Below are 24,612 nucleotides of genomic sequence, written 5' to 3' on the forward strand. Positions count from 1 at the left end.
TTAAGTATTTGGGTTTCTTGAGAGGTGTGCTGTGTTGCATGTTTACATTGCCAATGTGTGTGGGGGGGGGGGGGGGGGGGGGGTTATAATTCCCTTTTATTTTTATTACAAAGAGCTCTGGTGGCATAGTGGTTAGCACGTGGCTGCTAATGGAAAGGGCAGTGGTTTGAACTCACCAGCCACACCGTGGGAGAATGAAGAGGCAGCCTGCTTCTATGGGGGCCGTTCTGCACTGTCCTGTGAGGTTGCTACGGTCGGAACGACTTGATGGCAACGGATTTGGTTTTGGCTGATTTCATTTTCAAATGGAACAGGCGACTTAAAAAACAAAAAGTAAATGCTACTTTTTCTAGATGATATGGGATCTGGGGGGTGCTTTCCCTCAATTAAATTGTTTACATCAGTAGTTGACATTTAATTAAGTAGGTGTACTCTATGAAAAGGCATCTTCAAAATCACATCTCTGTAGACTATGCATAAACCGATTAACGGGATAAATAACTTGATAGCTTCAAAGGCTCTCAATGGAAAACCCCAACCCCAGCTGACTTGGGCACTCTGAAAGTCAGGCCCCTTGAACACTGTTTGAAAGCACGGGGTGCCGGGTGGGAGTGGAGGGAAGGGGATGGAGTCCGTTCCTCAGGTGCCCGAAGACTAGAGACTGTGTGGTCCTCTCACTCACCTCATCCTTCAAAGGCTCCCTCTGGGGAAGTTCGATCAATAAGAAGATCAAGAAGCCACCTGCTGAGACTCCAGAGTGCAATCCCTCTTTCTGAAGAAGCCGCCTGCTGAGACTCCAGAGTGCAGTCCCTCTTTCTGTCCAGTTGCTTGGACGGAATAGCTTGAGGTCACTGCTCCCGAGAAGCAGCCTAGAGAGATGGGCCTGCTGACGGGGTTGCTCCTTCTCTGTGACGACCTGTGAGATAATCATCTCCAGCCTCGGTTTCAGACATAGTTGTGTCTTTTTTCCTGAACAGTTGTGTTCCCACCCTTCCCTCCCAGCTCCCTGCTCCCACCCCCTGCCCCCTCGGGGTTGTATTGCTTCTCATTGCCTCCACTGGCTGGAAAGCCCACAAGACACCCCGTATCTCCCCTCTGACAAGTGCTTGGGGCTCCCTGGCCTCTGCTTGCTTTGGAGGCCTTCCCTCCAGCCTGTTTCATTGTCGGGGTCCTGCTTTCCCTGCGCTGCACACAGAAGCTTTTTCTCAGTCGTCCCGTTTCTTGTAGAACTGAAGGGAAAACACAGGGTGACCCCCTGTGTTTCAGAGTAGAATTGCACCTTTGGGTTTTCCGTGAGGGTGCCCTTTCTGAAAGCCATTGGAGGGGCCTCTCTTCGGAAGTGCTCCTGGGGAGGTTTCAAGCACCCATCTTTTGGTTAGTAGCCACTTGTTTAATGGTTTCTGCCACCAGGGCTTCCTCTCATACCGGAAAAACAAACAAACAAACAAACAAACAAACAAACAAACCCATTGCTGGCAAGTCATTTCAACTTTTAGCAACCCTATCATGGGACCGCCCCACAGGGTTCTCAGGACTTTAATCCTTCTCTGGCTCAGCTGAGCTGCAGCTGAGTGTCCAGGGTGGACCAGATGGTTAGCAGGCAGCGTTTAGCCACTAAATCACGGAGGGTCCTCAGAGCGTAGCCGCCTGAAATCTTCTGTGGAGCAATATTTTTGTTAGTGCCATGAGTCGGCTCAGAATCACAGTGGTCCTGCAACCAACCGAGGGGCACCGGGCCCCATCATCCACCACCTTCATAATCACCGCTGTGCCTGAACCCATTGTTGTAGCCACTGTGCCCACCAGTCTCCTCGAGGGTCTTCCTCTGGTTTGCTGCCCCTCTCTCTTCTTCACCACGCATGATGTCCTTCTTCAGGGTCTTGTCCCTCCTGATAACCCTTCCAAAGCACGAGAGTTGAATTCCTTGCTTCCCAGGAGCATTCTGCTGTACTTCTTTCTAAGTAGCTTTGTCTGCTCTTTGGAAAGTCAATGGTGTGTTCCGTCCTCTTTGCCAACACCATAATTCAAATGCGTCGGCTCCATAGATAAGCGCCTTGGGTCAGGAACCCACCTGGTGGGCGAAAGAGCTGGGGCTGCAAGTTTCACCTTTAGCTTAAGGTAAAGGGCGAGTTCAGTGACAGGCTTGAAGGGGGTGGGAGGGTCCCAGCCTCGAGTCTTCACCAGTCTCCATCAGCCAGTAAGCCTGACCTTTTTAGGATGTTGGATTTTTGTTCCTTGTTTTTCTCTCACTCTATCCAGGACCCCCTCTTGTGATCGCTCTCAGGAGTAGCCGGGTACCATCTAGTTCTTCTGGTCTCCTAGTGGGGAGGCTGAAGTTCCTTTGGCCTCATTGTTTCCGTGTGTCTTTGATACTCTTCATGCATCTTTGCTCTGAATGAGGGAGACCAATAGGTGCACCTTAGATGGCTGCTCCCAAGCTTTTGAGACCCCAATAGCTAAGGTTGCATGTAGAAGATTGTACATGATGCTGTGGCACTTGGCCTTGGTGTCTCCCAGAGGGTAATTTCTTGAGCGCCCAGACTCAGTGACTCATTCTCCCAGGGTGCTTGGTCGTGGGTCAGAAGTTCACATGTGCTTGCCCCCTGTTTGCACGATTACAAACATGGACATACCTGTATGTATGTATGTATGTATGTGGAAATGCCCTGGGACAAACCGATATGGGGTCATGAGTGTCGTCTCTTTTTCCAACGCATACCTGTTCTTCTTGCCTGTCTGCCCGTGCATCCACCTGCAGCTTAGCGTTTGTTATTCCTGATACGGAAGGGTTGGGAACGTAATAGGATTTATCTTTGTTTTCTGTAATTCCTGTGCTTCTCTCCATGTCTTCCTTTGCCGTGGTGATCCTGTGCTGATCTTGTCCCCCCTCCCGCCCTTATTGTGTATTCCCATTACCTTCACCCAGATCGGTGCATGCCCATTATCTAGCCCACGATTTTCCCTCCACTCCCCAGTAGCTGTCAGATAAGTTTTCTTCTTTTTGGGAAACTTTCCCTTACCTTTAAAAAGTGGATCCACACAATATTTGTCCTCTTGAAATTGGCCTTGTTTCACTCGGCTTCATGTCCTCCACATTCATGCACATTACATGGCATTTCATGGATTCCTTCTGATTCTTCGGGGTGCGCAGGGTTCCATTGTGTGGGTGTTTATCCACTTATCCACGGACGGGCATTTGGCCTGTTTCCTTTCTTTACCATTGTGAGTAATGCTGCAGTGCGCACATGCAGTCACGGATCTGCCTGTGTCTTGATTCTTATTTCTTTAGGATATACTCGTATTCTTAGTAGTATGATTGCTGTATCAAATGGCATTTCTATGACATGTTGGGCTGCTAGCCACAAAGTCAGCATCCCGAAACCACCAGCAGCTTCTCAGGAGAAAGATGATGTAAGGAGTTAGTGCTGGAAACTCACAGGGGCAGTTCTTACCCTGTTCCGTAGGGTCGCCACGAGCAGCATTGACTACGGCCGTGAGTGTGGGTTTGGTGTTTGGGGTTTGGGAAGGAAGAGCCATAGCCAGTTTCCACTGTGGTTAGACCTTCTGTCCCACCAGCAGTGTGAGAAAGCTCCAGCCTCTCCCCACCCCAGTCAGCACCTGCAATTTTCTGTCTTATTGAATTGGGCGATTATTGCTGAAGTGAGCTGCTCCTCATCATTGTTTTGATTTGCTTTTCTCTAATGGTTAGTGATTGAGCACATGTATTCCTCTGTAGGCTGCCTGACTTCTTTGCTAAAGTATCTGTTCATATCTTCTGCCCAATTTTTAATTGGATTGTCTTTTTGTTGTTGAGTTGTTGAGGGTTCCTGTGAATTCTTCAGATCATCCGTCTGCTGGATTTGTTGTTAGTAGTCCCTCCCACCTGGAGGCTCTTCTTACTCATTTGGAGAAATCTTTACATGCACATACATATTTAAATTTAGAAGGTTCATCTGTCCCAGTTTATCTCCTCCTGTTTTTTTGCAGTTTTTTTACATTTAATAGTCTTCTTGTGCCATAAATTAGGGCCTCTACATTTGCCCCTCTTTTTTTCTTTGATGTGTGTGTGTGTGTGTGTGTGTGTGTTTGAGACAGAGTGAGTTTCTTTTGTGCTAGCTTTCTTGTTACTGTCACTCCTTAGCTAGCCACAGAAGAAACCTGCCCCATGGACTACTTTTTGCTGTGCATATTCGAGCTATGATTATAATAATATGATTTTTGTTGACATTATTGTTTTTAATCTGTGCTATGACCTATCTGTGTTATTATCAATGTATTACCTATATGTATCTATCTATGGTACTATGTGTGTTACTATCTGTGCATCTTAAAAAGATAATAGTTGTTATATTTTTCTACCCTTCCCTCTCGTGTCCCCCGCCACCTCCCAGCTTCTTCACCATCAAAGTCTGCTTCTCTTGGCGTGAAAATAATTTTTCTCTTATAATCGTGGTCTCATATGGTATTTGCCTTTGTGGGATTGTTTAACTTAGCTTAGCAATAATGTCCTCCAAACTTGTCCATGCCACGAGGTGTCTGACGGTGTCATCTACTCTTTAGGGATGCATACTATTCCACTGTGTGTATGTACCCACCTTGACTAATCCATTCCTCTACCAGCAGGCAGTTAGGTTGTTTCCATCTTCTTGCTGTTGTGAGTGGTGCCGCCTGAAGCGTGGATACCCAGTGCATGCCTTGTTCTTTATTGCTGAAGAGTGCATAGCGGGCGAAGGGTTTGCTGGGCCCTGTGGTATTTCTATTCCCAGTTGTCTGAAGAAGCACCCTCCTGCTTTGCTCAGTGGTTGTATAGTTTTGCAGTCTCACCAGAAGTTGATGAGGGTTCCAATCCCTCCAGCAGAATCTGTTATTTTCTATTTCTCTGAAAATTTCTGTCAGTGCTGGTGGGAAGTGGTACCTGTTCTTTGCTTTGATTTGCATTTCTCAAACGGCTAGTGACCGCAGGCATTTCTTTACCTTTGTTGGCGACCTGGGCGTCTGCTTTGGGGAATTGTCTACTCACTTCTTCTGCCCGGTTTTTAATTAGATGACATATTGTTGTTGCTGCTGCTGCTGCTGTTGTTGAGGTGTTGCAGTTTTCTATGTTTTTGAGATTAAACTTTAGCTCGGTAGATCATTGCCTAATTTTTTTGTCCAGTGTGGGGATTCGCTCTTGACTTTTTGGATGAAGCCTTTGATGCACACAAATGTTGTATTTTGGGAGGTCCCAGTACTCTAGTTTGTCTTTTATTGTGTGGATGTTTTCATTATAGTGGATAGTTCATTCTTTGTATTAAGGTCCTTAAATTTGTCCCTGTTTTCCATTGACGATCGGCATGTTCTTGGGTCCTACATGAAGGCCCTTTACTCCATCTGGAGTTTGTTTTGTGCGTCGTGTGGAATATGGGCCTCCTTCCTTACTCTGCAGATAGACAGCCTATTTTGCCCGCACCACTTGTTGAAGGGACTATGTCTTTCCCATTTAATGTGTTTCAGCCCTTTATTAAACATCTGCTGTTTGTGGGTGCAGGGTTTTATTTCCAGGTTCTCTGTTCTGTTTCATGGGGTTACATGCCTATTGATGGTCTTTGGGTTTTTTTATAGTTTTAGGTTTTATATTTAGGTTTTTGATTGATATTGAGTTACTTTTCACATATGGTGTGAGGCATATATCTTGTTTCAGTTTTCTGCAAACCGGTATCTAGTTTTGCCAGGACCATAGGACTGCGTTTACCCAGTTTAATGTTTAATTGTTGAAGACGTTCAGATGTGGAAATATTTACTTCCATGTTCTCAGTTCTTCTGTTCCTTTGGTCAATTTTTCTGTCACTGTACCATTGGACCAGGCTGCTTCGACTACTGTAGCTGTGAAATAGGCTTGAGGTGTGGAAGGGTGAGGCCTCCCTTTTGCTTCAGTAGTGCTTTATTTACATGTGGGCGTTTTCCTTTCCATTTAAAGTTAGTGGTTGGCTTTCAACCTCCTTAAAGAGTGTTCATGGAACCTGGATTGGGAATACCTGTTATCTGGATGGGAAACGCATTTTTTCATTTTCACAATGTTCAGTCTGCCTGTGCATGAGCATGAACTGCTGATTCATGTATGTAGATCTCTTTTACATACATGTATGTAGTAGTGTCCTTTGGTTCCTCTTGTATAAGTCATGTGTACCTCTGGTTATGTTTATTCCTAATTATCTTAATATTTTTATGTAGTTATTGCCAATAGCCTTGGTGTTCCTTATTTCCCTTTCATAGTTCTCATTGTTTGTGTAAAGTAATTTGATTGATTTCTGAATGTAGATCTCATACCCAGCCACTTTGCTGATTTTTAAAATTTTTTTTTATTTTTAAGTTAGCTTCAGTCGTTTTCTTCCTGGGTCTCTGGATTTCTCTCTGAGCAGGATCAAACCATCTGCAGATAAGGATAATTTTGCTTTGTCTGAACTCAACTCTTATCCATGCATGGATGTGGCCTGCTAGTATTTCTGTGGTAAGCAGCTGCAGTAGGGCATGTTTCTCCTCTAGAGTTCCCTATCCTTTTCCATGTTTAAACTATTAAAATATTTAAAATTATATATTACTATATACTCATTATAAAAATTCAGTAACTGCAAAAGAATGAAACCAAAGACCCCTTTAGATGTTATATTTTTACATATAAAATGGAATCTACTATTTGCTATTCCATATTTTGAGTTTTATAGCTAATATTATGTACTGGTGGTCTTTTATGTAGGGCAATTTAGTTATTACACAGTATTGAATTACATGTGAATATCAATAATTTATCTCATGATTCCCATACGGATCACTTTTTTAGGTCATCTCTTGTCAAAAATAAACAATTCAGAACACCATTAACAAATTGCTAAACCTTTAGTAAGATAATTTGCTATTGGACAACATATCATTACCAAGTTAGTCAGTGTTTTGATTTGCATTAACATTGTGCTGATTAAAATTCTCAGGGTGTTTATATATAATTTTCATCATATATGAAATGAAGTTTCAGTTCTTCAAGATTGCTACAGACAAAAATGGAGACTTGAGCTCCAGTGTCAGAAGATTCAATCGGGGACATTTGAACAATGTCGGAAGCATCCAGAGAAGTGGGAAGGACTACAGAGTCACAATACCTAGGTCAGCATTCATCCATTTCAGAAGGCAGCATCTGCCCATGGACCAGCAGTCCTGAAGAAAGAAGTCCAAATGCATTGATGGCATGGATGAAGAACTAATGAAAACCCACACTTCTAGTGAGTTGCTTTAGACTCATAGCAACCCTATGCAGCGCTTCCACGGTTGTCAATCTGTACGAGAGTAGATAAAGACAACTAACAGAAGCCCACTGTCATTGCATTTATTCCAGTTCATACATCACCGATTTAGGGTTTCCAAAGTTGTGAATCTTTAAGGGTGCAGACAGCCTCATCTTTCTCTCCTGGAGCAGTTGGTGCGTTTGAACTACCAACCCCGTGTTAGTAGTTCAGCGGTTACCCAACAGTGCCACCGGGCTTCCTTCAAAACAGAATGCACTGGGGTTACAAAGCTCCAGGACTGGGTGGAATGCCAATTCAGATACTTCAGCATCAAGATTGCAATGCTGGACATGTTCGCGCTTCTTGGCCGAGAGACGTGGAAATCAGTTACCTAGCTATTTATATCCATACCCGTTGCAAAGAAAGGGGATCCAGTGGAATACAGAAATTATCAACAGTTTATACTAATATCACATACAAGAAAGATTTTGTTGAAGATCATTCAAAACCTGTTACAGCAGTACATTGACATGGAACTGCCAGAAATTCAAACCAGATTCAGAAAAGGCCATAGAACAAGGCATAGGATGTGGATGGATCTTGGCTAAAAGCAGAGAATACTAGAAGAGGTTTACCTGTACTTTATTTATCTGGCAAAAGTGTTCAGTGGATGGATCAAAACCAATTAGGAATAGCATTGTGAATACTGGGAATTCCAGAACACTTTAAATGGTGCTCATGTGGAAGTTGCACGCAGACCAGAGGCAGCCATTTGAGTACATCCAGGGAATATGCATTGTTTACAGTCAGGAAAGGTGCGTGTCAGGATTGTATCCTCTCACCAGGCTATTCAATATGTATGCGGAGAAAACAATTGGAGCCCCTGGACCACATGAAGAAGACGGGGCGTCAGAACCGGAGAAGCTGCGGAGGACACTTACTGGTCAAGATCAAGGACATCACATGGATCACGCCTCCACATAGAGAAAGCAAGTTTCCTCACAGCAGACCTAGCAAGCAACATTATGATAAGCGAAGCAAAAATGTGTTAGTTTAGAATTTAATTTTACTTGAATCCACAATCAGTGTTCGGGAAATCAAATCATCCCTTGATATCTGTGAGGAATTGACTCCAGGAACCCCCATAAATGCAAAAATCTGCAGATGCTCCATTATCTTATATAAAATAGCATCGGATTTTTATCTGCTTGTATACTTAAAACAATCTCGACATTACTTATAATACCCAATATAATGTAAATGCTATGGAAATAGCATTTTATGCCTGCTCTTAACTTTGGTATGTTCTAATTATCTGGTTGATCAGGTAGTGTGCAGATATATAAGCCAATTTTTGCCTATTTTTCCCTTCCTGATTTTCTGTACAATGAGTGGAGAATCAAGTTACGCAAACAAATGAGCTCAGTTGTGGTTTCAATTGTCTGTATGAGTTGGTCCATTTTGGGGGATACATTGTGATTTTAACAGCACAGTTGTCCTTCCCAGAAGCAGTGATTGAACATCTGTGGGTGTCTCTTTGGTGTTTCTTGTTAAGACTGAGTAACTCTTCTCCACATGGATTCAGCACATGGCCTTTTGAGATTCACTCATCGATAGTTTTGCTGTTCTTGCTATTTGCTACTACGTGGGGGACAGTTTTCAAGTTGCACATCTTAACTTGTTATTCTCTGTGTATGGAAATGGGCTCCCCTTTTAAATGTGGGCCTTGCATCTGGCCGCTTGACTTGGCCATTTGTATTAATTATTACAACGATGGAGCTCATTCTCCTGGCTTCTTGTAGAAGACAATTCTCTTTGTTGCAAATCGGCCGGTGTTCCCCACCCCTACCCCCACCCCATTTCATTGGTTAGGACCTTCCAGTAAATTCTCCCTTTCCATACACGTTCCCTGGCTATGTAAGAAGAACAGGGCATCCATCTCTGTTTGTGGGAATCCTCCTAGTGCTCCCCAACCATGGCTGATAAAAGTGGCTAGTGAGCTTACACTACCCTGATCCCGGGCCAGTTTCTCTAAGGACGTTATTATTTTTCTTTGGCGTTCCCTTGTGTCTCGTCTCCCGGGTTTATGACTGCTGAGTCATCACGACAGGACAAGTTTGCCAGCGGACAGGAGGCAAAGCCCTGGGCTTGACTCCCCGGACTGGCGGCGTGATGATGCCCGTTCACTCGGAGCGTCGCATCTTTTCCCCTTTCTGGTCCAGAGAAGAGAAGAGAAGAGCCATTCTCCTTCCGCCAAGTTCTGCTCCTGGGCTCCAGGCCCTCCGACATCCTAATGACCAGCCATTGGCAGGAGTTGGCTTTCCCTGCTCGCTGAGTGGCATGTTTGGAGGGAAAGTATGCCGAGGGGATCTGGGGCCAGTTGGAAAGGTGGAGGGATGGTTGGGCCGCCTCCCTGGGCGGAGAGTGGGAAGCGGGGTGGAGAGGCATCCCAGTCCCTTGTCTTTTCAACTTGTGCCTGTGGGGTTCCGACTGCAAGCTCCCCAGGGTGGCTTCGTTTGATGTGTCTCCCGCCAGAGTTTCATGGGCTGGCTGATGAAACTTTTCTGAGCCTCATCCCCTGTCATGCACCCCTGAAGCCCATGCCCCTCTGCCGCCTGGCCCTTCTCAGCCTCCCAGTCTGCGCTTACTGGTGCAGGGCTTTAGGAACATGGAGGTCCCTCCACTACGCTGAGCTGTCCGCTGCACAGGGACAAGGGCCATGTGTGTATTTTGGTGGCCGTTTAGCTAGCATGACGAGTGCCTAGCCTCAGGCTTGGCAAATAGTGAAGTGTGCCGAACAGATGTGTCGAGTGAAGGGACACAGGAATGACCTTAGGGGCTTGCGCCCTCCTTTGCTCTTGAATGCATTCCTCACCTCACACCTGGTGGTGGTGGAAGTGGTTGAGGCTGCTTCAACTCGTGCTGACCCCACGTGGCAGAGTGCTGCTGTCCCAGAGGGGTTTTCCAGACTCATCGCTGCAGGAAGGAGCGGATCGCCAGGGCCTTTCTTCCATGGAAGCTGCTGGGGTGGGGCTGGAACTGACAACCTTTTGGGTTAGCAGCCAAGTGCTTAGCTACGCACTACGCCATCGTGGCTCCTTCCTCTTGGCTTCCCAAGTGCTTCTTTCTCCGGCCGTCTTTACTCTGGAGGGCATTGCTCTGTGGACGAGGCTAGGGCACGCGTCTTCCTTTCAAAGATGTTATTTGACATGATGAAAACCACTGTTCAGGAAAAACCAAACCAAGCCAAAAAGCCCCCCCGCAACCCCTCCTCCCTCCAGAAGGAATGTTGAGAGGAGAGCGCCGTTCTCGCCGCCGTCTTTGCGCTTTGAAACATCGGTGATGAGGAATGTGGCCTGCAGGAGACTCCTGGCCAACAGTCCCAGGAGATGTTTGAGAAGAAGCAGGAGCGGGAAGGTGCCCATCAAAATAACAGCATGAGTCTCAGAAATGGAAACGCTTCCGAAAACTTTCCTCAAAACTCTCAAGAAGACAGTAAGACAATATTCTACTGTGTTCTCTCCAGCTCTTCAAACCCCACAAATGCGAGTGTGTGATAAGATGTGCAAATAAGTATTGGCAGTTAATCGTATTCTCGGGTTGGGGGTGGGGGAGGGATAATTGAAAAAGGAACCTATTTGACCTGCTTCTTTTCAGTTGGATGTTTATGTCATTTGGACAAAGGAGAGCGAACCCGAAAAAATCCTTTGACATATTCCTGGTATTTAAAGAATAGCATTGGCTAACATTTGTGGCTCTGTATGTTGACTATCTTGGCTCCCAACTGCTGGTATTCATTCCGAAAGATTTATAATCCTTTTGGGAGTGTGGTCAGTGACAGCGGTAGAACTAACTCCTGAAATGTGGAAAAGTTAACTTTCCCTAATATAAAATCATTCTTTAAAAGAACCCCAAACTCTCAAGCTTTGAATATATTTCCAAATTTTCAGAAAAAGCTGATGATTTACAGAATTTTTCCCCCTATAAGGATCTAGTTTCTTAACAATAAATGAAAATGTCAAGCCTTTGACTTCAAATTTGGCCTTGCGATAAATTAGAAAAAACATAAAATTGTAAGTGTTGGCCTTTGCTGTAATAAATGACTTCAAAATCATTTGTATCATGGGTTGTATGATAAATAATGAAATAGGTGAATAGGTGAACTAATTTAGAAAAAAAAAGTTAAGAAACTGAGATCGGAGCAAAGAATGTGCTGAGTGTCCAAGTTGAAAATTGCTACCAATGAAAATATCATAGTGTCAGAATAGCAGTGGAGAAGGCCCACAACCGAGAATACCAGGACAGTGCACCGCGCTTCTATCAGTGCATTGCATTGTGGTGATTTGCATGTGATTCTGGAAGCTCTGCCCTGGGCATGCCAATACCAACAGGGTAACCCAGGGGGTGCCGATTCCAGCAGAGCTCACAGACTGAGATGGCTAGGTCAAACGTTGATGGTAATCAACTTCCAAAAATTGTGGTTGTGCTGTTAGGTGCCATCAAACTGGCTGCGACTCTTAGTCTGGACAACAGAATGAAAACTCACCCAGGCCCGCACCAGGCTCACACTGTGTCCCGTGCTTGAGCTCATGGTGGCCGCCAGCGTATCAACACGCCTCATCGAGGGACTTCCTCTTTTTCTCTGCCCCTCCGCAGCGTTAGCAAAGATGGTGTCCTTCTGCAGGGACTGGTCTCTGCTGATAATATGTCCAAAGTAAGTGAGAGGAAGGCTTGCCCTCCTTGCCCCTAAGGGGAATTCTGGCTTTACTTCTTTCAAGACAGATGTGTGCTCTTTTGTCCATGGTACTCCCCCCTCACCCCAAACACCACAGTTCAAATGCATTGGTTTTTCTCCAGTCTTCCTTATTCAAAGTTCAAATTTCACATGCATCTAAGGTGATTGAAAATACTATGGCTTGGATCAGGCACACGTTAGTCCTCAAAGTAACACCCTTGCTTTTCACCACTTTAAAGGTCTAAAGCAGCAGATTTACCTAACGTAGTGTGCCTTTTGATCTCTTGCTTGCTGCTCCCATTAGCATTGATTGTGGATTCAAGCAAGATGAAATCCGTGACCATTTCAATCCTTTCTCTGGTTATCACCATGTTGCCTATTGATCCAGTTGTGAGGATTTTGGTCTTCTTTATATTGAGTTACTGTAATCCATACGGAAGGCTACAATCCTTGACCTGCATCAGCAAGTGCCTCAAGTCCTCCTCAGTCTCAGCAAGCAAGGTTGTGTCATCTGCATACTGATGGAGGTTTTTAATAAGACTTCTTCCAGTCTTGATACCACATTCTTCTTCATATCATCCGATGATTTGCTCAGCATACCGATGGAATAAGATGGTGAGAGGACCCACCCCTCATTTTGAACCATGCAATATTATTTTGTTCCGTTTGCACCACTGGCTCTTGGGCTATTTACAGGTTCCACATGAGCACAATGAAGTGTTCTAGAATCTCTTTCTTCTCAATATTATCCATGGTTGGTTATCAGCCACAGAGTCAAATGCCTTTGCATAATCTATAATACGCAATTAAACATTTTCTGCTATTCTCTCCTTTGAGATAAGAGCCATTTGACATCAGCAGTGATATTCTTTGTTCCATGTCCTTGTCGAAATCTGGCTGGAATTTCCAGCAGCTTGTGCTCAATATACTGCTGCAACCATTGTTGAATGATCTTCAGCAGAATTTCACTTGCATGTGATGTCAATGATACAGTGTGATAATATCTGAATTCTGTGAGGTCGCTTTTCTTGGGAATGTGTGCCAATATGGATCTCATGCAGGCAGTAGGCAATAGCTATCTTTCAAGCTATCTTGGCACAGACTAGTGAGTGCGTCCAGTGCTGCATCCGTGTGCTGAAACGTTTTGATGGTGTTCCATCAATTCCTGGAGCCTTGTTATGGCTAATGCCTTCAGTGCGTCTTCGACTTCTCCCTTCAGTACCATCACTTCTGGATCCTATGCTGCCTCTTGAAATGGTTGAATACCAACTAGTCCTCTTTGATAGAGTGTTCCTTCTATCTTCTTTTGGTGCTTCCTGCATCTTTCAATATCTTGCTTGTAGAATATTTTAATATTGCAGCATGAGGCCTGACTGTTTTCTTCAGTTCTTTCAGCTTGACTTATGCTAAGCTTGTCCTTCCTTTCTTGTTTTCTAATTCCAGGTCTTTGCACATTTCATTGTAATGCTTTACTAAATCATCTCAAGTTGCCCTTGGAAATTTTCTGTATAGCTCCTTATGGTTTATTCCATGTGTTTTAGCTACTTTAAGTTCAAGAGTAAATTTCAGCCTCTCTGACACTCATTTTGATCTTTCTTTCCCATCTTTATAATGTCTTTATAATGACCTTTTTTTTTTCATGTATTAAGTCCTTAGCTCCACAAGTCTTCTGTTGTTAGTGTTCAATGAGTCAAACCTTTTTGTGACCTAGTCTTGAAATCCAGGTGGAATGGAATTTACTCTAGGTTGTATTTTGCCTTTCATGGACTTGTTTTAATTTTCTTCAACTTCAGCTTGAATATACATAGGAGCAATTGATGGTCTGCTCCACAGTCTAGTTCTGGCTGATGCTAGTGAGCTTCTCTAGTGTCTCTTCCCAAGGATGTCATCAATTTGATTCTCTGTTCCATTTGTAGACGTCCACTGGTATAGCTGCCATTTCTGTTGTTGAAAAAAATGTATTGGTGGTGAAGAAGTCATTAGTCTTGTGAAATTCCATCATGTGACCTCCAGCTTGGTTCCTTTCACCAAGTCCTTATTTTCCAACAACTGTTCCTGTTTGATAGGAATGGCAGTTGCCAATAATTACCAATGTATCTTGATCAAATGTTCGATCAATTTCAGAATGAAGACCTTGTGATAAAATCTTCGAAGTGCTTCGTCACTGGCTTCAGTTGTTGGTGGACAAATCGGAATAGCAGTTGTACTGATTGCATTTCCTTGCACGTGGATGGATATTTTCTCACCACAGACAGCATTGTACTTTAAGAAAGACCTTGAAATGTTTTTTTTTTTTTTTTTGGCATGAATGAGATGCCACTCCTCTTGAATTTATCTTTCTTGGCATAGTAAACCCTCTGATTTTCTGATTCAAAATGGCCAAGGCCACAGTCTATTTCAGCTTACGAATGCCTAGGATATTAATCTTTGTGCATTCCACTTCATTCTTGATCAATTTAAATTTTCCTGGGTTCATACTTGTTGCGGTTCCAGTTCCAATTTTTAATAGATATTCACAGCGGTGTCTTCTCATTTTGAGTCGTGGCCCCTCAGCAAATGAAGGTCCTAAAGCCTTTGCTCCCTCCAGGCCACAAGAATGGACTCCAGCATAGATGGTGAGAATGGCACAGATCCGAATATGGGGTCACCACAAGGCAGATCTGGCCTGCTAACAGCTAACACCAACATCCTTTCTCTCCCAAATCATTTCATTGGGGGCTCATACAGCTCTTATCACAATCCATCCATCCATCCATTGTGTCAGGCATATTAGTACGTTTGTTGCCATCATCATTTTCAAAACATTTTCTTCCTACTTGAGCCCTTGGTATATCAGCTCCTCGTTTTTCCCCTCCCTCCCTGCCCCCCCTCCCTCATGAACCCTTGATAATTTACAAATTATTATTCTTTTGTCATGCCTTACACTGTTGGATGTCTGACTTCACCACTTTTCTGTTGTCCATGCCCCAGAGAGGGGGTTATATGTAGATCCTTCTGATCGGCTCCCCCTTTCTACCCCATCTTCCCCTTCCCCTCCTGGTATTGCTACTCTCATTATTGGTCCTGAGGGGGTTATCTTTCCTGGATTCACTGTGTTTCCAGCTCTGATTTGCACCAGTGTACATCCTCTGGTCTAGCTGGATTTGTGAAGTAGAATTGGGATCATGATAATGGGAGGGGGGCGGCGGGGAACATTAAAGAACTAGAGGAAAGTTATATGTTTCATCATTGCTATACTGCACCCTGACTGGCTCATCTCCTCCCAGTAACCCATCTGTAAGGGGATGTCCAGTTGCCTACAGATGGGCTTTGAGTCTCTACTCCACTCTCCTCATCATTCACAATGATATGATTTTTTTGTTTGTTGATGCCTGATACCTGATCCTATCAATACCTTGTGATCACACAAGCTGGTGTGCTTCTTCCATGTGGGCTTTATTGCTTCTCAACTAGATGGTTGCTTGTTTATCTTCAAGCCTTTACGACCCCAGACACTATATCTTTCGATAGCTGGGCACCATCAACTTTCTTCACCACATTTTCTTAGGCACCTGATTTGTCTTCAGTAATCGTGTCAGGAAGGTGAGCATCATGGAATGCCAGTTTAATAGAACAAAGTGTTCTTACATTGAGGTAGTACTTGAGTAGAGGCCCAATGTCCATCTGCTACCTTAATACTAAACCTATAAATATGTGCACATAAATCTCTTTCCCCATTGTCATATATAAATATATTTATATATGTACATGTCTGTAATTAGATCTCTATAAATGCCCTTTACTTCCTTGTTCTTTCATATATTTCCTTTTACTTTTCTCTTGTCCCACTATCATGCTCAGCCATCATTTGGATTTCAGAAATTCCTCTCGGTTACATTGCCCTTGCTCAAGCCCTACCAGGCCTCCTACACCCTCCTCACCATCAATTTTGGATCACTTGTTGTTCCCTTTTCCCTGGGGTTAACACCCACTTTCTTTGCCCCCTCTCCCCCTCTCCGATGTGCACCCAGAACCATTGGTCCCATGGTTTTCTCCTCCAGATTGTTTATCCCACCTATCTTATCTAGATAGACCTGCAGAGATAATAATATGCACAAAAAACCCAAACCGAACAAAACAATGAAAGAAAACAAAACAACAACAACAACAAAAAACCCAATGACAAAAAAAGAAAAGCCTGTAAATAGGTCAAGGTCTGTTTGTTGACCTTTAGGAGTGTTTTCCAGTGGAGTCTAATGGAGTGCCATGCCCTGACCTCAAAATCTATTTTTGGTATTCCTTTGGGACTTCCTTGCTCTGCCCCCCTTGCTGTTCCGTTGCCTGCCCTTAGTGTTTTGCCTTGGTGTGGTGGGGTCAGATCAGGCAGGATTCCTGCACTGTGTCTCCAGTGTTGTCCCCTGTAGGGCTATGGGTCTGTGAGGGATGTTGTGTCTCATAGTGAGGCCTGCCATATAGTCCTCTCTGTGCATTGGCTGCTCTGAGCAGGGATATCGTCCTCAAAGCTTGGTGGGCCAGGATGTGCTCCACTCTCTCTTCCTCCCCCTTCTTGTGCTCTGATCAGATATGTCCGTCCCCCTGAGCTGTAGCTGTAGTGCTGTCCTCTGAAGTGAACTCTTCTGGAGGGAGCAGGGGCTGTCCACATAGTTGGGATTTGGGCCAGCCCCTCAGACCTCTCTATTGGTTCTCTGCCAGTAGCAACATCCTTTCTGACGTTATGGGAGAACTCTGCTCAACTGTTTGGTATCTTCTCCCTTTCTCATCATATTAAAACACACACACACACACACACACACACACACACACACACACACTGCCATTGAGTCAGTTCTGACTCATAGCAACCCTATAGGACAGGGTAGAACTGCCCCCTGTGAGTTTCTGGTACTGTAACTGTTTATGAGAGTAGAAAGCCCTGCCTTTCTCCCGAGGAGAACTGTGGACACTTGGGCCGCAGCCCAGTGCGTAAGCACTATGCAGTCCAGGCTCCTCGTCACACTGGAGTCTGAAATTGAAGGGAAAGGGTCACTCTGCTGAAAGCACAAGCCGACCCAAAGCTCCTGCTCCTGAGGCAGGAGCTCAGCTCTGTGCTCTGTGCCCCAGGCATTGCCGCCAGCTTTTAATCGCTCCAATTCAGACCGGGGTCTCGTTTAAGGAATTAGGTTTGTTATTTTGCTTGCCTTTCCTTTTGGGTAATGTTTCATTTCCTTCTGTTAGTCATGAGTAACGTTTCCGTTCTTTTTTAAATTTCTATTTACTTATTTTTATTTTCATAGCTCATCTTATTGGGGGGTCTTACAGCTCTTATAACAGGTCATGCACAAACTGTATCAAGCACATGTATACATATGCTGCCATTATTGTTTTCAAAATATTTTCTTTCTGTTGGAGCCCTTGGTATCAGCTCCTCTTTTTTCCCTCCCTCCTCCACCCTTCCACCCTCGTGGACCACTGATAAATTATAAATTATTATTATCTTCATATCTTACACTGCCCAGTGTCTCCCTTCGATCACATTACTGTTGTTCATCCCCCTGGGGGAGGGTGGGGGAATTATACATCGCTCATCGTAGTCAGTTCCCTTTTCTCCCCCTTCTCCCCCCATCTTCCCACTACCCTCATGGTATCGATACTCCCATTTCTGTTCCTGCAGGGTTTATCTGCCCTGGACTCCATGTGTCAGAGCTCTAATCTGTACCAGTGTACATGCTCCGGCCTGGTGAATTTGTAAGGTAGAACTGGGGTCATGATAGTGGGGAGGAGGACGCTTTAAAGAACAAGAGGAATGTTGTGTGTTCCATCGGTGCTGTGCTACACCCTGTCTGTATCCTTCTTTCCTTGTGACTCTTCTGTGAGGGAATGTCCAATTATCTACAGATGGGCTTTGGGTCTCCACTCTGACCCCCATTATTTGCATCGATATATTTGTTTGTTTGGGGTCTTCTGATGCCTGATATTGATCCCATTGACACTTCATGGTCACACAGTCTGGTGTGTTTCTTCCATGTGGGATTTGTTGCTTCTCTGCTAGATGGCCACTTGTTTAACTTCAAGCCATTAAGACCCTAGATGCTATATCTTTTAATAGCCAGGCACCATCAGCTTTCTTTACCACATTTGCTTATACACCCATTTTGACTTCAGCAATCATGTCTGAAAGGTGAGCATCATAGAATGCCAGGTTATTAGAACAAAATCTTCTTGCACTGAGGGAGTACTTGAGTAGAGACCCAGTGCCCGTCTGCTACCTTAATACTTAACATTTAAATATATGTACATGGATCTATACCCCAAGTGTTATATATTAATATATTTACATATATGCATGCCTATATTTATACCTCTCTATATTCTTCTTGATGGTTGCAACTTATCTGCCTTTTATTTTCCTGAAGAGAAAGGGAAGTGTTAGCAGATGAGGGAACTGGTGATCCTATGCCCTCAAACACAGAATAAGGAAAGGATTCACAATCTTGCATTTTAAAACCAAATGTAGGAACATGGTGTTCTTAAAGTTTTTCTTGGAAGTAAGGGGGAAAAAAGACACTGCAAACAGGGAGTATATGTAAATCTCAAAACAAACTCAGTGCCATTGAGCCAATTGCAACTCGTAGTAACCAAATTAGACAGAGTAGAGCTGCTCCCTTGGCTATACGTCTTTGCGGAACCAGACCGCCGCCTCTACCTCCCACAGGGTGGCTGGTGTGTCCCAATAGACGGTCCTGTGATTCTCAGCCCAAGGCTCAGCACACTGCGCCTTTAGGGTTCACTCAGAAGGATAGGAGGGGCTTCCAAAACTTATGGGATAATGGAATTAAAGCATAATGGAATGTTTCAGTGAACTTTTGAAACACACACACACACACACACACACACACAGGCATTCATTTATTTATCATTGGAGTTTTAAGAACAGATTTTATTTTAAACGTAGATCATAAAATCAAGGCTCTTGTCTTTATAAAACACTGTGGCATCGAGTGGATACTTTGGATGATCAAAAGGGGCATTCGAATGAAAAAGGAGCAGCTCACATGGCCATCCCCACAAGATAGCTCTTCATCATAGTTTTAGAGCCGTGGAAGGAATTGACGTCTTAAGCTGCCCGTCTTCATTGCTTCATGCGTGCTGGCGTTAGATGCCATCAGATCACTTTGGGCTCATATGAATAAATGCCACCTGGCCCCCTGTCAACGCTTGGAGCCATTACTGTATGTGTTCAGCTCCACTTACCGCCCGCCCTGCAACAACCCCATTTCCGTTTCTTATTTTTAGAGAGGCATGAAGTTTTGAGCCTACTAGAGGATTATGTGGTGTACGTGGGTGACGCAAATGCGCTGTTGGTTTCTGACTCACAGTGACCCTGTGCGCAGCCGAAGGAAACACGGCCTGGCCCTCTGCTGTCCACACACTTTTTGAGCCCATTGTTGCAGCCACTGTGTTGCTCCATCTCATGGAGGGTCTTCCTCTTAGTCCCACCCCGCTTGACAAAATATGGTGTACTTCTCCCAGGGCTGGTTCCCTCCCTGCTGATCACAAACACGGCCAAAGCTCCCGAGAGGAAGGCTCACCGTCCTCACTTCTCGGAGCGTTCTGGCTGTACTTCTTCTACGGTTTATTTGTTTGTTCTGTCAGTCGATGGCATTTCTAATATTCTAAACAACACAATTCAAATGCACCAATGTGGTATTTATTATTAATTTCTGCATAAAACAAGATTGCAAATATCATGATTGGAAGCAGGTGCACATTAGGCCTCAAAATGACATTTTTTTTGTTTGCTTTTTAGCATTTTAAAAGAGGTCTTCTGCAGCGAATCTGTCCAATACAATACATTACTTAGTTTCTTGACTGCTGCTTCCATGAATGTTGATTATGGATCTAAGTAAAATGAATTTCTTGACAATTTCTATCTGCTCTCGGTTTATCGTGATGTTGTCCAACTGTGAGGAGTTTTGTTTTCTTTTCCTTTAAAAAAAAATCATTTTATTGGGGGCCCTTACAACTCTTATCACAGTCCATACATCCAACCATTGAGTGTCAACCACATTTGTATATTTGTTGCATCATTCTCAAAACATTTGCTTTCTACTTGAGCCCTTGGTATCAGCTCCTCATTTTCCCCCTCCCTCCCCGCTCCCTTCTCCCTCATGAACCCTTGATAATTTATAATTATTACTATTTTGTCATGTCTCACACTGTTTGACATCTCCCTTCACCCACTTTTCTGTTGTCCATCCCCCAGGGAGGAGGTTATATGTAGATCCCTGTAATCGGTTCCCTCTTTCTACCATACCTTCCCTCACCCTCCCTATATCACCACCCTCACCACTGGTCCTGAAGGGATCTTCTGTCCTGGATTCCCTGTGTTTTCACTTCCTATCTGTACCAGTGTACATCCTCTGGTCTAGCTGGATTGTTAAGGTAGAATTGGGATCATGATAGTGGGGGTGGGTGGTGGGAGGAAGCATTTAAGAACTAGAGGAAAGTCGTATGTTTCATTGCTGCTGCACTGCACCCGGACTGGCTCGTCTCCTTCCTGCGATCCTTCTGTAAGGGGATGTCCAGTTGCCTGCAGATGGGCTTTGGGTCCCCAATCTGCATTCCCCCTCGTTCACAATGATATGATTTTTTTGTTTTTTGATGCCTGATGCCTGATCCCTTTGACACCTTATGATCACAGAGGCTGGTGTGCATCTTCCATGTGGGCTTTGTTGCTTCTCAGCTAGATGGCCGCTTGTTTACCTTCAAGCCTTTAAGACCCCAGACGCTATATCTTTTGATAGCCGGGCACCATCAGCTTTCTTTACCACATTTGCTTATACACCCATTTTGACTTCAGCAATCATGTCTGAAAGGTGAGCATCATAGAATGCCAGGTTATTAGAACAAAATCTTCTTGCACTGAGGGAGTACTTGAGTAGAGACCCAGTGCCCGTCTGCTACCTTAATACTTAACCTATTTCTCCATCATCATATATAAATATATTTACATATGTACATGCCTGTATTTAGACCTCTATAAATGCCCCTTGCCTCCTATTTCTTTCCTCTATTTTCTTTTACTTTCCTCTTGTTCCACTATCATGCTCAACCTTCATTTGAGTTTCATTAATTCCTCTTGGTTACATTGCCCTTGATCAAGCCCTACCAGGCCTCTTACACCCTCCTTGCCACTGATTTTAGATCACTTGTTGTTCCTTTTTCCCTGGGTTGGTTAACACCACTTCTTTTGCCCCTGTCTCACCCTCTCCCATGTCCCCCCATTCTTCTGTGGGGAGAGGAAGCTGTCCATGTAGTTGGGATTGGGGCCGACCTCTCAGACCTCTCTACTGGTTCCCTGCTTCATGCTGGTATGTTGCATTCACGTCTTGGAGCACCGAGTTCAAGTCTGGTCCCTCTTTCCCTGTGGAGATATAAACCATACCTTCCCCTTTTCTTTATGTGAAAGCTTAATCCAGACTGAAGGCTATGGTCCTTGATCTCCATCAATAAATGTTTCAAGTCCTTTTTGCTTTCAGCACGCAAGATTGTATCGTGCATTCAGCAGGTTATTAATGAGCCTTCTTCCAATTCTGATATTCCATTCTTTGTCATATAGTCCAGCTTCTCTATTATTTGCTCAGCATACAGATTAAATACTTACAGTGAAAGGATATAATCCTGATGTGCAACTTGCCTGGTTTTAAACCATCCAGTATTACGTTGCTCTATTCAAACACCTGGCCCATGTAGAGGTTCTGCATGAGCAAAATGAAATCTTTTGGAATTTCCATTCTTTGCAATGTTACTGACAATTTGCTCTGATCTACACAGTCAAATGCCTGTGTATGGTCTGTGAGACCCAGGCAAGCATCTCTCTGGTGAGCATTGTGTTCAGCCAAGAGCCAGCTGACACGAGCAGTGCTCACCCTTGCTCCTTGATCTGTCTTCTGAATCTGGCCTGAATTTCTGGTGGTTCCCGGGTCGATGTGCTGCTGTAATTATTTTTTAATTACTTTCAGCAGGATGTGCCCTGTTGTCTCACTCAGTTGGATCGATTGCCTTTTGGTGGAGTGGGCACAAAGGTAGATCTCTTCTCATCAGTTGGCCAGGCGGCTGCCATCAGAACACTTCTAATGCTGCATCTCTTTGCTGAAGGACAGAAGAATGTGTATGTTTTCCCCTTTTTGGTGCTGAATTCACATATGATATGCCAGCAAGTTCAAAAAATTCATGGAACAATTCCATTATCTTTTCATTTTATTTCCCACAAACATTTTGGAGCCCCCTCATACATAATAGATAAAGGTGATATCGAACTGTGATTAGAAAATGAGGCAATCATAATCTGAAGGTGTCTTCCCTTAAAAAGATGAGAGATTCATGTGGGGCTATGGGCACCATGTTTTGAGGAGGGGCCCAAGGTTGTCATTAGTAGGCCCCTCTTACAATTACAGTTTATTCTCTGCTCAGCAGAAAATAGTTTTTGTGTCTTATGAACTATTTCGGTGCTTATACTACAGTTCTAACTTAGCAACCAGTCTCAGTGGCAGTAGAAATAATATGTGTCCTGCTGTGTTCATTGGAATTCCACTTTTTATTTCCTGGCAATTTGGGTTCGCTGATCAATTATTAATTTAAAAAAAAATCAGGTTGCTTTTTTATCTTAAAGGACCTCTTATATTACGATTCCCACGGTTGCTCTGAATTGGACCAACACTACGAGAGGCGCAGTGAAGCGTTCTTACTTCGTTCCCCTTCATGCCCATCCAGTTCATCGTCTGGTCTTTCTGGAATTGCTTCCCCTCTTCCAGCACCCGCCCCACCCCCACCCCCACCCCCAGCCCACCTCCTGGAGGCCCTGCTCTGAGTTATTGTGCTTGCTTCTCTCTCTCTGCGTTCTCGCAGTCCCAGACCGTCGCACTTACATCTGTAAGAACCGTTTTCAGATCCATTTGCATTGAACGTATACAGTTCCTCGGTCAGTCTCTTCAGTTCTAATGAATGACCACCACCTCAGGCGGTCACGCTTCAAACCACACGCAGACAAACTCGCTGCCCCCAAGTCACTTGTGACTCACTGGGCAGGGTAGATGCAGAAAGCCCGGTGACTGGGAACTGCTGACCTTGTGGTTCGCAGCCCAACTGGCCAGCGGTTCTCAACCTGTGGGTTGCAGCCCTTTAGGGGGTGGAACGATCCTTTCACGGGGGTCACCTAAGATGTTTCCGATGGTCTTAGGAACTGAGACACCGCATCTCTATCCATCTCCAGGCGGGTCCGCCCGCCTGCAGATACGCCCACCTACAAGTACCCGGTGTGGACTGTTACCCATGCTGCACCATGCTTCAAGATGAAATTTCATTGATTTGTCATTAGAAATACATATTTCGCAATATAGGATTACATACTGTTTTGTGATGGATCACTTTGCTTGAATTATGTTCAATTTGTAACAGTGAAAATACATCCTGCATATCAGATAAGTACATGATGATTCATAACAGTAGCCAGATTACAGTGATGAAGTAGCAAGGAAAGTAGTGTTATGGTTGGGGTCACCACCGCATGAGGAACTGTATGGAAGGGTCTTGGCGTGAGGAAGGTTGAGAACCACAGCCCTGAGCCACCAGGATCCTTTAAACCCGCGTTGACTTCATTGACGGAACGCTTGAGGGTACTCAGTATGGGGGTTTCATGCTTCAGCAAAAACGTGAGTCACTAAGCAAACGATAACCCACTCAGGGACATTTTTAGATTTTAATGTGCGGTGTCTGGGAAACCTTTCTCTGTTCGGTGGTTCAGTACGTTTCTTCGGGTGTGTGATCTGCGTTCCCCGTGCTCTGGCTTTGCGTCTTCGTAGGGAGGAAATCAGACCGCTACCGTGATTGCTCTGTGCTCCATGAGGGACTTCAGTCTAGCCCAGGAGACCTGCCAGCTGGCGATCCGGGACGTCGGAGGCCTGGAGGTTCTGATCAATTTACTGGATACCGACGAAGTCAAATGCAAGGTGGGTGACTGTGGAGGAAGCCTTCTTCCCCCTCCTTGGTGAAGGTCCTCCTGGCACCTGGTTTCTGCCATTCCTGACTGCCTGTTTCTTGCCTTTACCCTTGGTGTTATTCCTGGTAACCAGCCTGCTGCTTCTCCTCTTAGCTACTCTCTCTCTTCTCTCTGCTTTCCCCCCTTCTGAGACCACTTGTTCTTGCCCACTAGACTCTCAGACTTCTTGCCCAATAAATGTTTGTTTACATCTTTAAGAGGGAAAATGGAGGATATGTGGAACTCCCGAGAATGGAAACTATTTATTAGACTTTATTGGGAATTTAGGTAGAATTTTAATTTAAATATACATATAGTGATCTATCTACCATCTATCCATCTATGATCTATCTATCTCTTTCTCTACCTAGAAATTGCTAGCTATGTGTTGGGAGAAAGAGGAGGTGTTCTGCTCCCATAGAGCTGCAGTCTTGGAGACCCAAAGGGGTCAGTTCTAGCTTGTCCTGCGGGGCTGCTCTGACAGCTGTAGCTGGTCCTGCGGGGCTGCTATGACAGCTGTAGCTTGTCCTGCAGGGCTGCTCTGACAGCTGTAGCTTGTCCTGCAGGGCTGCTCTGACAGCTGTAGCTTGTCCTGCAGGGCTGCT

General features: G+C 44.6%; 1 protein-coding gene across 1 annotated transcript in view; it reads left to right on the forward strand.

The window, feature by feature from the left end:
* The window catches only part of ODAD2 (outer dynein arm docking complex subunit 2), a 139,416-nt gene that overhangs the window by 42,265 nt on the left and 72,539 nt on the right, over window positions 1–24,612 (forward strand). The window contains exon 11 of the mRNA XM_045289841.1: window positions 23,832–23,978. Coding sequence (XP_045145776.1) covers window positions 23,832–23,978 — 147 coding nt within the window. The remainder of the gene's footprint in view (window positions 1–23,831; window positions 23,979–24,612) is intronic.

This window comes from Echinops telfairi, unplaced genomic scaffold (assembly GCF_000313985.2).
Source record: "Echinops telfairi isolate 266 unplaced genomic scaffold, ASM31398v2 ScPeMD7_31;HRSCAF=116, whole genome shotgun sequence".
Classification (NCBI taxonomy): domain Eukaryota; kingdom Metazoa; phylum Chordata; class Mammalia; order Afrosoricida; family Tenrecidae; genus Echinops; species Echinops telfairi.